Source organism: Mus musculus, chromosome 5, assembly GCF_000001635.26.
Source record: "Mus musculus strain C57BL/6J chromosome 5, GRCm38.p6 C57BL/6J".
In the NCBI taxonomy this organism is placed as follows: Eukaryota; Metazoa; Chordata; class Mammalia; order Rodentia; family Muridae; genus Mus; species Mus musculus.
In genome coordinates this window covers 147,512,774-147,526,753 of record NC_000071.6, presented here as the reverse complement: position 1 = coordinate 147,526,753, position 13,980 = coordinate 147,512,774, and the positions used below count along the sequence as shown (strand labels likewise).

At 38.7% G+C, this 13,980-nt stretch overlaps 1 protein-coding gene across 14 annotated transcripts in view; it reads right to left on the bottom strand.

Moving 5' to 3' along the window:
* Nucleotides 1-13,980, bottom strand: part of Pan3 (PAN3 poly(A) specific ribonuclease subunit) — a 122,294-nt gene that overhangs the window by 21,748 nt on the left and 86,566 nt on the right. For 12 of the 14 annotated variants that reach the window (XM_006504872.4, XM_006504868.4, XM_017321113.2 and 9 more), the window contains 4 exons: nucleotides 7,002-7,249; nucleotides 4,820-4,924; nucleotides 3,521-3,578; nucleotides 74-235 (listed from right to left, as the gene is read on the bottom strand). In XM_006504872.4, coding sequence (XP_006504935.1) covers nucleotides 74-235; nucleotides 3,521-3,578; nucleotides 4,820-4,924; nucleotides 7,002-7,249 — 573 coding nt within the window. The remainder of the gene's footprint in view (nucleotides 1-73; nucleotides 236-3,520; nucleotides 3,579-4,819; nucleotides 4,925-7,001; nucleotides 7,250-13,980) is intronic. The other 2 variants (XM_006504869.4, XM_006504873.4) reach the window with 2 other exon arrangements.

Here is a 13,980-nt window from a genome sequence, read left to right as displayed (position 1 = left end):
AGCACTGTTTATATGAAAGTATGAATAATCTTAGCAAGAGTAGTATACTTCTGAGGAAATCCACCTTCCTTACCATGTATCCTCCGAAGGCAATATGGCAGATCATCTTTGCTATTTACAGCTTTGTAGCAAGACGTGATATATCCAAAATTACTTGATTTCTGTATCCGGTTGGGAGGTGGCAGTGGTTCTAGAGGGAACAGGCTATGGTAGCTGTCAACTTCTGTGGGGACTGCTAGAGTAAGTGGCAGAAAGACAACTGTCAATGACAGGCATTCACAAACCTCTCACAGCATTAAAGAAGCAAGCACACGCATCACTACCCACTGTCAAACCCCAACAGACTTGTGTCAGGAGGCAGTGCTGTCTGACAGGCTTGTTATAAACCCAACTAAGCTTCAGTACCAACAGGTTAGGGGCAGCCAAGCACAACTGAAGCTCACATTCTCCTGTCTCTTAGCAGCACAATATAGGGATTTTTGTTCTCAGAAATAATTATTAAAAATGAGTTATTGATATATTAAACATTTTATTCTAATATTAATAAAAATCAAGGTAGATTTTGAATTATCTTTAGAGCATAAATTTAAAATAAGTTGTATGAAATTGATAAGGGTAGCATATATATGTATGAACCTATGTGACATTTGCCATCAAAACTCTTACAAGTCTCCTCTGGCTCGACTGGGTACAACTAAAGAAACTATGCTTCCCCCAATAATTAAGAGGTGCAGTGCCCACAAGGAAATTAACAGTCAAGTGACAGCACAAGAGCAAACCAACTATGATATTTGGAACAACCTTTTTGATGACTACCATGGTTTTTAACAACAAACAAACAAATAGACAAGGTAAAAGATAAACTCTACTCAATACGCAAGGGTCTCCACAGCAAACGCTATCTGGCTTCAGAAGCTGTACATCTTGAATTTCCATGCAATGGCTGTACATGATTTGTTTAAAAGAGGTCACGACAAGGCTATGAGTATAGGATTTTTTAGCGCTGTCCTTTCAACCGGTCACACTTGTTCGCACCACTGTTCGAGTTAACAACTACCAAGCTCCGGAAGCTTCCTCTTGATTCCCATGGGGCACAGCTCTCTGTGCTGTGGTCCCAACTCTGGGCCCTATTTACCATTAGCTGCTGGCTTATTTTATGAGTGCTGTCTTGTAGTAAGATGTGTTCCTTTTATATCTGGTTAATTTAGTTTTTATCAAAGGGATGCTGAATCTTAAAAAACAGGTATTATTAACTATTAGTCTATTCTATGCGTTCAGCTCTAAAAATTCCACATATTTGATCATGACTAAAGGGGTGCTTAGTAATAAAATAATTGATGTAAAAAATATACTGCAGAGATAAAAGCCCAAAAGTCAAAGATGAGTTAGATTAAGAGCTCTTGAGTATACAGAACTCGCTGCAGTAAGCCTATGTCACGTCTCTCAACCTTGGCATAACTGCCCCCGGGAAGAGCTGTCCCGCATACTGCAGGGGGTGTTCAGAGCACTCCCGGCCTCCGTCCGCTGCGCGCTATGCAACACTGCTTACAGCGATGATGACTCAGAAGGCTCTGGACATTGCTAACGACTTCTGAGATGTAAAACATGCTTGGCTACACATATTTAGTCCACACTGAGGAGACGGAAAGAAAGAGGACAGCAAGAACAGATTAAGAAGAGATGAGCCAGTGTGAGGCTTTAAGGCTAATAAGATAGTGAACATGGCCAAGCATTCATCCCACCCCAACCGTCAGGAAACAGAAGCAGAGGCAGGCAGTTTTCTGAGTTCCAGGCCAGCCAGGGCAACACAGTCAAACTGTCAAACAAAAGACTAATAAAGCCGGGCAGTGGTGGCGCATGTCTTTAATCCCAGCACTTGGGAGGCAGAGGCAGGTGGATTTCTGAGTTCGAGGCCAGCCTGGTCTACAGAGTTCCAGGACAGCCAGGGCTACAGAGAAACCCTGTCTCGAACCCCCCCACCCCAATTAAAAAAAAAAAAAAAAAAAAAAAAGAAATGCTTTAAAAAAAAAAAAGACTAATAGAAACAAAGCACATATAGTGAACCTCAGAAACAAAACTATCAGTTACAAAAATGAAAGACTCTTTGATTAGGATGTGTTTGAACACAGCTGTATAAGACTAAATCTTTAGTTTATATTACTCAAGTCACTGGTTCATGCCTATGCAACACCACAGAGTGTTAATTTTAGTTATGTAACTTCATAAAAAGGTGCACGTTGGATGTAGTCACGTCCATGTCACTTTTAAATCGCATTCATAAGTTTCTTCTGTGTTGCTGTCTATCAGTATACTTTCTTCCATAATGTCCTACTAATCCATCCACTATTCTTCAGATGAGCATTCAGACTGCTTCAGGTTTCCACTGCTGTGTGTACATTTATGACTATCTTATATCTCTTCCGGCTGAAATGATCCAAGTTTACCTTGAAACTCTAGGTTAATGGTTTTGAGCTTTCCAAAACAGTTACGTGTTCAACAATTTAAACTATTGTCAATATTGAGAATATACAGATCTATATTCTACCACTAAAAGGTGTCAAAGTGTTAAATCATTTCCTACTTGTATTTCCTCTTGAAACATTTCTTGGCTATAAGGACCATCCATAAAAATGTTCACATTGATCTTCAGCCATTTTCTTAGTGAGCTGTTTGATCAGGTCTTTTTCTCTCATTTGTCAATTGTATAGATTACAAGTATCTTCTTCCAAGTTTTAGTTCTCCCTTTTTTATATAAAAAAATAATTACTATTTTATGTCTAGGAGTACATTGTTGCTCTCTTAGGACACACCAGAAGAGGGCATCAGATCCCGTTACAGATGGTTGTGAGCCACCATGTGGTTGCTGGGAATTGAACTCAGGACCTCTAGAAGAGCAGCCAGCGCTCTTAACCGCTGAGCCATCTCTCCAGCCCTTGTTTTAGTTCTACTTTAACAGTAAGTGTCTTTGGGTCATTTTAGAAGAATTTATCAGAGTTTTGTTTTTGTGATTTTAGCCTCCAGCGCTGGGGAGTAAATCAAATTACCGGTCCAAGTTCTTTCCACTGAGCTAAATCTGTAGTCCAGTATGTTCTTCACAAGAAAAAAAAAGGCTTCTTTGAGTCTCGTATAGTAAACCTTTACCTATTAAAATGCTTTTATCAATTTACAGGTATACACAGTAGGAGTTTTAAAGTTTTTAGGCATATAAATCCTTAATCTATTAATTTTTTTTAATGTGGCTTAACATAGGATCCAGCTGGGTGGGGAGAGGGTATAGGGGACTTTTGGAATAGCATTTGAAATGTAAATGAAGAAAATAATTAAAAAAAAAAAAAGGATAGGACCCAGCTTTATCCTCCTTTCTTTCTTCTTCTTCTTCTTTTTTTTTTTTTAAATACAGGGTTTCTCTGTGGAGCCTTGGCTGTCCTCAAACTTGGTCTGTAGACCAGGCTGTCCACAAACTCAGAGGTCCGCCTGCCTTGCCTGAGGGTTGGAAAGAAGATATCATCATGCATTTTACCTGGCATATCTGCTTGGTCAATTTGAGCCATCGTTATTAAATGTCTGTTGATCAGCTCCTAAGAATAGGAAATAAGTATATATTGATAACAACTTCTAAACAGAGGTTCTGATATCTAGATTTCCCATTATACCTAAATATTTTTCTATTTAAATATTTACATATATTTTAATACTCATGTCATAACATTTCTAGGTGTTACGATACGTAAATTCCAATCCTAGACAAACTATCTCCCATTATTAGTCTGAGTTTAAATAGTAGTAGTAGTAGTAGTAGTAGTAATAATTATAATAATAATAATAAAAAGATGAAGATGGCGGTACACAAACCTTTAATCCCAGCACTCGGGAGGCAGAGGCAGGCAGATCTCTGTGAGTTCCGAGGCCAGCCTGGTCTACAGAGTGAGTTCCAGGACAGCCAGGGCTACACAGAGAAACCCTGTCTCAAAAAAACTAAAAAAGTGCTATAAACCAACCTGGAATATATAAGATCTATTAATGTAGTCAAAAATTTATTCTAAAATCATTAGGCAGAAACTGAGGACATAGGTCAGTGAGCCAATGTTTGCCTAGCATGTACCCCCAGGCCCTGCAAAAGGATAAAAGGAGCACATGTACACATATACTTCATGCTTAAGTACGGGAAAAACTCTGAAAAACAAAAACTACTTTTGAGAATGTACATATAAGAAGCTATAAATAACAAGAATATCTAAGCTGCTTATCACAACAAATAAAACAAGAAAGGAAATTACTTTATAAAACCTACTTTTAAGATTTTTGTTGGGCCACTTAAAATGAAGCTTATTTCTGTGTCAAATAAGAGCAACAGTTTAAAGGTTAAAGGGCACCTAAGTTATATATATTTTAAGAGCCCTTCCCATTTGGGATGGCTCAGTGAGGAAAGGTCTCGCTGCCAAGCCTGATAATCTGAATTTTGTTCCCGGTACCCACATAGGAGGAGGAGAATCAGCTCCCACATATGCTCTCCCTGACACATTCCAAGTGAGCACACAAGAACACACACACAAATAAATAAACCCATGAAAAGAATCATTTCCGCACAAAAAAACCCATGAAACACAGAAAAGCAGCACATTTAAATAGTAATTCTGTATTTTATACTCTAATACATTATTTAAGATGTCCTTAAAATGCTTTTCTTAAACATAAAACTTGCACAGTCTAAATCCACTTGCTTAGGAGACTGCGTGACCACACACAAACACTCGCCTACTCTTTCCCACCCTAAGGCACGGCCAACGGTCAGTGTCAGCACTAGCTTCTGCAAGCATACCTGTCGGAGCTCGTCGGCCATGAAGAAGGAAGGTGCATTTGCTTTTGGTTGCATATAAGCAACATGAGGTGCGGTTGGAGGATAAATATGATAGTTTGGAAATACCTAAAAAGGCAAGAAAGAGGAAAATATGATCATCAATTTTTCTCAATTAGTAAGCTTTATCGTTTTCATAAAGGTTTAACTTTTAATTGATAGTGATTTTGGTATAGTTAAAATGCAATTTTACAAGAATACTTTCTGAATGAATTCATTTCATAAATCTTCTATTTTAACAATTTTAAAAACAATACATTTTTTAAAAGTCTAAGAAGAAAATATTTATTCAGATATAAAATTTCAGCCCCACTGAAAATGCCAAAATAAGTCTTTGGCAGAATGCTCTATTTCCAACAGTTCAGTAGTGGATTTTAAACCAGCTAGAAGAGAGAGAGAGATAGATGCCGAGCTCTGCAGGGTAGAGTGAGGTAGGCTACCGACCCCTGGCAGCATCGCTGTGGCTAACAGTCTGCTGGCACACCTGTCCAACGCTCTAAGCTGAGGCACACCAGGGTCAGCCCTAGCCCCAAGCCGCTCTGGTCCCTCCTCTCATGTCCCTCCCTAGGGCTCTTTCCTTCATCCTTGCTGTGTCTCTAAGCTTCTCTCGCATTCACGCCAATGGTTTGTTTTTTTCTCTCTCTTTCTCAGAAATAACTTTAGCTGTTTTTTTTTGTTGTCCTCAGACATTCACCTGCTGTGGAATGCAACTAGAAAGTACTTTTTTATGAAACTATACAACCTGGCCTGCAGAAAGTAAAAATGCCTTTGTCTTGCTTGGCTTCCTTCTATCAAACAGTTAACTATCTCAGGTTTGCAAAAAATAAAAAAATAAACATGGCCTAAAGACTGAAAACATTATAAAATATACTGATCTCTACAAACAGCAGAGGCATTTCTGTGACAAACAAATCTCTACATAGTTAAGTGCAATTTCTTCTTTCTACAATTTTTTTTTGAATTACTAAAAATTATTAAACTGGTAAGATTTGGCTTGAAAGGAACAAGTCTCTACCTTGATCATCTGACCATGGTCACTGTTCACAGGTTTATGACGTCATACTACCCAAAACAAAGCAAAGCAGAGCAGAAGACCTCCCCAATGGTTCCCTGAAGTCTGTACAGGTCTTACAGGTTTCCACATTTATTTCTACAGGGCAGTGGGTCACTACTCTTCTCATGTGTCAAATAAAACTCTCTCAAAAGTACAAAGACTTTAGTGTACAAAACACAGCAGGACTAAGCTTTACAAAAAAGACAAACCTGTATTCCTGTCACTCAAAAAGATCTTCTGCAAAATATTAAATTTACTTTAGTGTGACAGTCAAATTGTGCTCATTGAAACGCACTCAGATGTTTATAATTTAAGCTTCCATCATTTTAATGGGATTTGGTTTTCTTACCCGAGAGCTATTTACTAATTTATTTAGTTTTTTTCTTTAATGTAGACAAAACAGTGGGGCCAAAGAGAGGCACTAAGTAACACCAAGCTCCCCCCCCCCCACACACACACACTGTTCTAGCATTGGGAATGCACTCTGAGACATGGACACGTCTGCTGAACATGTTCTTCTCCTCGTCATCTTTGTAAGAAAATCTATCCCCCAGTATACTCTCCCCATCACTAGTCATTTGGCTACTCACAATCATGGCTCCCCCTTGTCTGAAACCTTCCCCTCCTGCAAGATACACTACAGCCTTTACCATTGCATGCCATTCTGCAACCTAGAGCTCTGCCCTTCACAGCACAGCTGTATCTGAGTCAACATGGCTCATCAACTTGCTTTCAATAATTAATATACAGCCTACTTTCTTCAACTTCTTCCCAAAGGTAAACTTGCCTACCCAGTAGCTAGAAACAAAAGCCAGAGAACACCAACTTTAGCTAGCTACGTCCTGACGAGGTGACCCTTCTGCCCCCAGCACACTAAAACAAAGTACAACTACATCTGATTTCTGAGTGAAATTAGGAAGGAAGGATCATAACAATTTAAAGATATGAGAGTAAGTTAAAAAGTAAAATACTTTTTCATGTCCCTAAATCCCTTCCGGTGTGTGGGAGGGAGTGGGAGGGTGGGGGGTGACCTCATTAGTTAAGGAGCAGCTTTTCTAAGAGCACTGATTCCCTCTTTATCAGAAGCCATACCATTCCAGTCAAAGGTGCTGGGGTTGTATCTGTATAGAAGTAAGTCGTCCCCCCGACAGTCTCCTTCTGGATCACCTGACCAGAGGACGGAGGCTGAGGAGCAGGGTTATTGGCAGGAGTGGAGGCACTAGGCGGCACCATGAAACTTGCTGGGTTTGGAGTGTGGCTTCTTCTTCTAGGAGCAGGAGAGGTGTGTGGAGTAATTTTGGGGGAATGGAGAGGGGAAGATCCAGCAGACAGTGACATTCCTGGGGAAGATGCAAAACAGGGTCTTAGCGGAATAGCAGACTGGTTTTAAAGGGGGAAAAAAACTGGAAAATAAATGCAAACACTCATGTGAAAGAAACATCCATTTTAAGTGCAAAGGAAAAAAACTCTTGTTTTAAAGCAAGTGCAAAGAAGTTTCTTTTTCTTAACTACAGTCACTTCCAAATGAAATCAGCAACAGACTTCTCTTTGACAACACAGACTTCTCCTAACACTACTGTAAGAATCACCCGAGATTAACAAATTAGTTTAATGAAATCATGAAAACTACCAGAACTGAGACTCTTGAACAGCTCTTTCCTCAGTCTTTAAAAATTGTTATTACTACCCAAATGACACAATTATGCAAATATTAAAAATTCAAATAATAACGGCCTACTAAATTCCTTCAGCGAAACATGAACAGCAAAATTTCTTGGGGAAAAAATGGTTGGGACTATGCTAAAATACACAGTGGCAGTGTAAGCACCAAATCTCTAAGCAAGTCCTGTTTTGACACCTGTCTGCAACTCCAGATGTACACTAAACATCTGGAACTGTTGCAGATGTATGTCCAAGTGCAAGTCACTCAACCACTGTCAACAAAATGCCACGTGAACAATGGACTCTATCACAGATGTGTGGAGAAGGGAGAACCAGTATTTTTACCCTTTGGACTATTCAATGCCAGATGAGAAAGTAAAGTAAGACCAAGTCACATATAAAAGCATAAAATGATTTCCAAAACACTCAAACAAAATTTACACTGAAAACTGCATGCATAAATGCAGATACAATGCAAATTATTTAAAACCAGGTGAAGTTAGTCTCAAGTTTAAGGGAGGTGGCTTGTTTGAGCAGAGATGAAGCAGAAGATCTAGCTACAAGTAACACTTGTACAGGAACCATTTCCTATTTGGGGAATGTCTAAAAATCTACACAATTGGGGGAAGAGGGACTAGCAAAATACCTTTGGCTATAGAGCTATTATTAGTGGGATATTTTTCAATAGTGTCTCATAAAACATCAAGACTTTGCTTTTAGAAAATAAGGTAAACAAAACTGAGCTTAAAACTAAGAAGAGACCTCCTGTCTCTGGTGAGCACTTAGCACTTCTAAAGCCTCATCACAAGGATGGCATCTGAGTCTCCAAGCACCTACCAGTCAGAACTTAGATGCAGTTTATGTCACTTTACCAAACACATGTACAATGTCAACAGCAAAGCCAAGACTCAAACTCAAGCCAACTTCAAATTCCCAACCCAGTATCTCCTACTGCTTCTACTGTTATTAATAGTGAAGTAGGCCAGAATTCCAAATATCAAGAAAACAGGGGAAACTTAAAAAATCTATCATCCCCCCTCAAAAAAAAGTTAGGAAAAAAAAAAGAAAAGAAAAGAAAAAACAAACAAAAAAGCTATGAAGTCCAGTCTCTGCTTTAAGATGAGCCATATATTATCTTGGTTTTAACCACTATGGGGCTTTGTTTTTATCTACCTCTAGATTTGCACAGTTAGCTAAAGGAATCTACAGGAGTCTATCATATTACTTATACTTAAACTCTACTCACTTAGCTAAAACTATGGCCTGTATATGCACTGTTTCCCCACAAGGCTAGCTTCTAAGTATCCCTGAGAGGAAACCAAAGATGAATAAATGAGTTCACTACTGTTCTGCTCATTAACAGCAATGTGTGTAGTAGTAATCCTGCCCTGCTTCCCACCTAAAGGTGTCCTGGGCATCAGTCTACTTCATCCTTATACCACCCTGTGGGACAAGTATAGCACACTCATTTCACAGAAGAAGAAACTAGTTTAAAGCACATATTCCAATCTCTGTCTCAAATGAAGGAGAAGAGGATTTGTAGCCATCTCAGTAGCTTCAGTTACTTAAGTTGTGTGGGGAAGACATAGCTAAGCTAATGGGAAGGTAGAGTCTGTAAAACTAAATACAGGGCTGGTGAGATGGCTGAACGGGTAAGAGCACTGACTGCTCTTCCAAAGGTCCTGAGTTCAAATCCCAGCAACCACATGGTGGCTCACAACCATCCGTAATGAGATCTGACACCCTCTTCTGGTGTGTGTGCAGTCAGCTACAGTGTACTTATGTATAATAAATCTTTGGGCCAGAGTGAGCAGGAACTGAGTGAGTGGGCAGATCGGAGGGAGCAGGGTTGACCGGAGCAAGCAGAGGTTCTAAAATTCAATTCCCAACAACCACACAAAGGCTCACAACCACTGTACAGCTACAGTATACTCATATGCATAAAATAAATAAATTTAAAAAAAAAGACTAAATACATCATCACAAACAACTCGAGGTGAGTGAAGAGGGAAATCTGCCCACAGCAGACACCTGAGTATCAAGACTTCTCGGAACCATTTTCAATTTTGTGAAATTATGTTAGTGCAAAATTGTAGTTTATACGTTTAAGCTGAGGTTTACTAGAATTACTCAATACACTAGAACTAAAATACGTTCAATAGTGATCATTAGTGTCCACATGGAAACGTACTCAGCTAAAAGCAAAATTACCTGCAAAACTGCTATACAACACCTAGGAAATGCAACGTGCCACTCACATAATGAGTACTAAAGAATGGGGTGGAATTCCCACATAGGTGCGTAAACAAAGATGTACTGAACATGCTTGTTAGTAAGCACAACACTAAGTTAGAAACAGCATAAACGAGTAGAGAATGCTCTGTCGACAAGTGGTTACACACAAGGGGCTGAATTACAATTAACAGACTCTGCCTAAATCAAGGGACAATGACCCTAAGTACTTGCCCTTAGCAAAGCCCACACCTATTAATTCCAGCTTTCAGGAGGCAGAGTCAGGGGGATAACTCCAAGTTAAGCCAGCTTCATGTACAAAGTAAATTCCAGGCTGGCCAGGGTCACAAAGAAAGATGCTGTCTCAAAGAACACAGGAAAGGAAAGGAAAAAGGAAAGGCCAGGCCAGGCCAGGCCAGGCAGATACCTAGTTGAAAGTATTTCCCTTCTACAGCAGTAACCATAGAAATAATTTCCCAAAGGATTCAGAATCCACTTGATCCAACACAACTTCCTTACTATACTACTATATATATATATATATATATATAATAGAAGAATGAAAACATGCATTTTAATACCTCAAATTAACAATATTCACCATCATAATTTCTGTATTACCTTTTTGTCAATCATCAAAGTGACACTGTCTAAAATATCAAGCTGAGAAATGTGAGTGACTCTGAGGATAAGTTAACTACCGTAGAGTACCTGGAAAGTGAGCAATAATACAGGCATCCAGGTGGAGCTGCTCTTTCCTACTTCATGGGTTCTTCGTCTTACTGCCTGCCCTACGTCCCCTCACACCCTGGTCTTACCCTCTAACACTACACAGTAGAGAAACAAGGATAGAGGAGAAAGAGGAGATGACAGAGAGGAAAGAGATCCTGAATCTAATTTCTTCCTTTTGTTTCTTCTTTGACCATGGCTACAAACAAATCTCAACCAAATTCCCTAAGGGACCAACAACTACCCCATCTCTCGGGGTCCTAGCATTTATGTACCATCTGAAAAGCTCCCAGAATTCAAAGTACCACACAACCGCAGAAATTATCTGCAGATGGGAAAACCATGCTTTTGCTAGAGCATGAGGCAGATAATGGTCTGCTGCTACGGACAGTCCGAACCAGCCCCTCATCCCCACACCTGGGAGTAAATTGAAAGCACATTCATATAATATTCCTGTGTTTCTTAAGAAACCAAATTCCAGAAATCTCAACTATGTCACAACATCTCCCCTCTTCTGTTTTAAGACATTAGCTGTGTTGTGTGTGGTGGGGAATTATAAACAGAGCCATTTTCACTGAAATAAGCGCTTTTTCAGTCAGTGGCCAAGGTTTTCAGAAGATCTATAATTTTTAGTTCTATATTTTTTAACAGTTTTGATAGTATCTATCCACAGCTTTTGGTTTCCTGGGGAAATATAATCAAATTTTCATCCCCAACGCAAAATTTTTCCTGGCTTCCATTCTAATGTTAACACATCCTTACAGAACATAGGCTGATTCAATTCTACAGTTTTTTTCTATAACCCAGTATCTCTTAGCTGTTATTGATCCTTTCTCATTAACATTCTGAAAATTTAAAGTTAGAGCACTATTGATTCTATCCCTTTGTCTTATGAGCATTTCCTTTAAGGTAGGATTAGAGCTTTCTACAACTCCTTGTCCTGTAGGACTGTATAGCACACTGGTAATATATTTTATATTATAATATGCAAAAACACTGTTTCAATTTATTAGAGACATATGCAGAGACATGGTCAGTTTGAATTTGGGAAGGTATCACCATGATAACCATTACTTAGAGTAAATGTGTAATTACAGAATCAGCCTTTTCAGAACTTAACACAGAGAAGGCCATTAACATCCTGACTATGTATCAAAGGCATGGTAGATTTAGTTTTCCAAATTCTGAAAAATAAACACATCCATTTGCCAGATTTAAATTCTTTGGGTACGTTTAGGGTTAACTCCAGTGTATAAGGAGGCTTAATTATATAAGAGACACATGTGACAGTTTTTTATAATGCCTTCCTAGTTTGTCTCTTTTGTAAGCTCCAGCTGTCTGAGGATGCTGTTCATCAAACTTTGAAGCTTCTAACACACTTCCTACCAACAGCTGGCTCGTTTCATTTCCCTGTGCGAATGGACCTAGCAGACCTGTGTGGGAACAAATCTGGTTAGTATATAATAATTTTTATTCCTGATTGTTGAATCTATAAAAAAACAAGGTTAATTCTGAATTATCGGGAATAAATTCAGCAGTTTTTATATACAGAGCAATTCTTTCTGCAAATTGAGAGTCAGTAATTATATTAAGAGGTTCAGGAAACTCTAATAATACCATGAGAATGCCATGTAACTGTGTTTTTTTAACCGAGGGATATGGGCTTTGTATTACTTTGCTCATTTGGGTCAACTTCCTTGCCATCAGTGTAGAATGCAGGCGCTTCGGGCTGGTGCTTCTTTTACAGTATGTGGGAGAACCTTTTTATAAACTGAAGATGCTTGCTTGCTTTTTAGGATATCTGTTGTTAATATCTACCAAATAGTTGCTACAAGTTCTTTACCAATCTTCACTGATTACCTATAATGACATAATTTCACTATTACTGTACGATTTCTGCTGGGTTTGTTCCTGAAAACTGACATAGTCTTATTCTCCCTTTTATGATTAAATCAGAAATGTTTCTATGTAAGTCTTTTAATTTTGTACTTTGTGTGCTAAGAAGATCAATTTCACAGTACTATCTTCCCATCCCATTCCCATGAGTCTAGTAGGAGAAAAAGTTGAAGGCAAAATAAGCAAAATACAATCACGTTTGGGATCTATGCAATCCACATACTTGTCTGCAGACTTTGTTCTACTAGAGTTAATTCTGCTTCAGCCACTAACGATCTTGGACGATTTCTCTGTAGTTTCTCAGGAGCAACCTGTAACCCACAGCATGGCAGAATTCTTTGTTTCCTGAAACATTTTCTCTAAAGTATCTTCATCTGATTTAGCCAGCAAAATAGCCATATGATAATGAATAATGGATACAGGAAATTGCCTACAAATTTTATCTAGCAGTTGTTGCACAAAATACTGACATAAAGTTGGATTCTTTAGCATTCTTTGTTGAAGAACTATTGACTGATATATGTTTATAGGCATTGAGAAAGCAAATTTTTCTTTATCTTGCTCATACAAGGGGTTACCAAAAAAAAAAAAAAAAAAAAAAAAAAACAGTCTTTTAAATCAATTACTATCATAAGCCATACCTTAGATAATGAAGAAAGGACAAGAATTCCATGTTCTAACAAATCCATTGGTTAGATTACTCTATTCACAGATCTTAAATCTGTTAATAGTCTCCAACTTTCTGATTCCTTTTTTTGTGGCAAATTCCAAGGACTGACAGACTCTTCTATCTGCTGAACCTCCAGCTGCTCAGGTGCTGCTTTTTTTTAGGTCTGGTTGGTTGGTTGGTTGGTTGGTTGGGTTGGCTAGTCAATCATTTTAAGGGTAGAGCCACTGATAATATCAGCATTGCACCCTCCCCCACCTCCATAAATTTGGAAACTCAATCTCTGTTATGCCCCATGTTTGGATAATTGGTAGAGTCTGGGTTGTTTTTAATGACACATATCAATACCTTCCCCAGGAATATCTACCATTTCACCACTTATTTCACGATGGGGCTATCTCTGGGACTGCAGGAATATTAATCTGAGCACCCCACTGTTGTAAAAGATCCCTCCCCTATAAATTTATGGGTCAGCCACATAAGGCTTTCCTATTTGACCTCCCAGGACATCTAACCCAACAAAGACTTTTCCTTTGAAATCATCTATAATTCCATCATACTTTGTTCTATTTATCTGAGATAACTCTCCAATTCCTAGAAACTAAGTATAAACATTTTGAAGAGGCAATTCAGAATTCCAAATGTTTCTGTAAAATGATAAGTTACATCAGCTCCTACAGCAACACCATTTACCTGCAATTTTAATTTTGGCCTCTGATAATTAAGAATTGTTTGCCAAACACAAGTTTTCCAGTACTTCCAAACCCTCTGTTTTTCCCTACTGGAGCAGCTCTGCTTTTGCTGTAGGGAAACAGCAACTCTATCTACCACCTGTGTTAACCTGCATCTCTCTCTTTTTACACAGGCCATAATTTTAACTTCTCC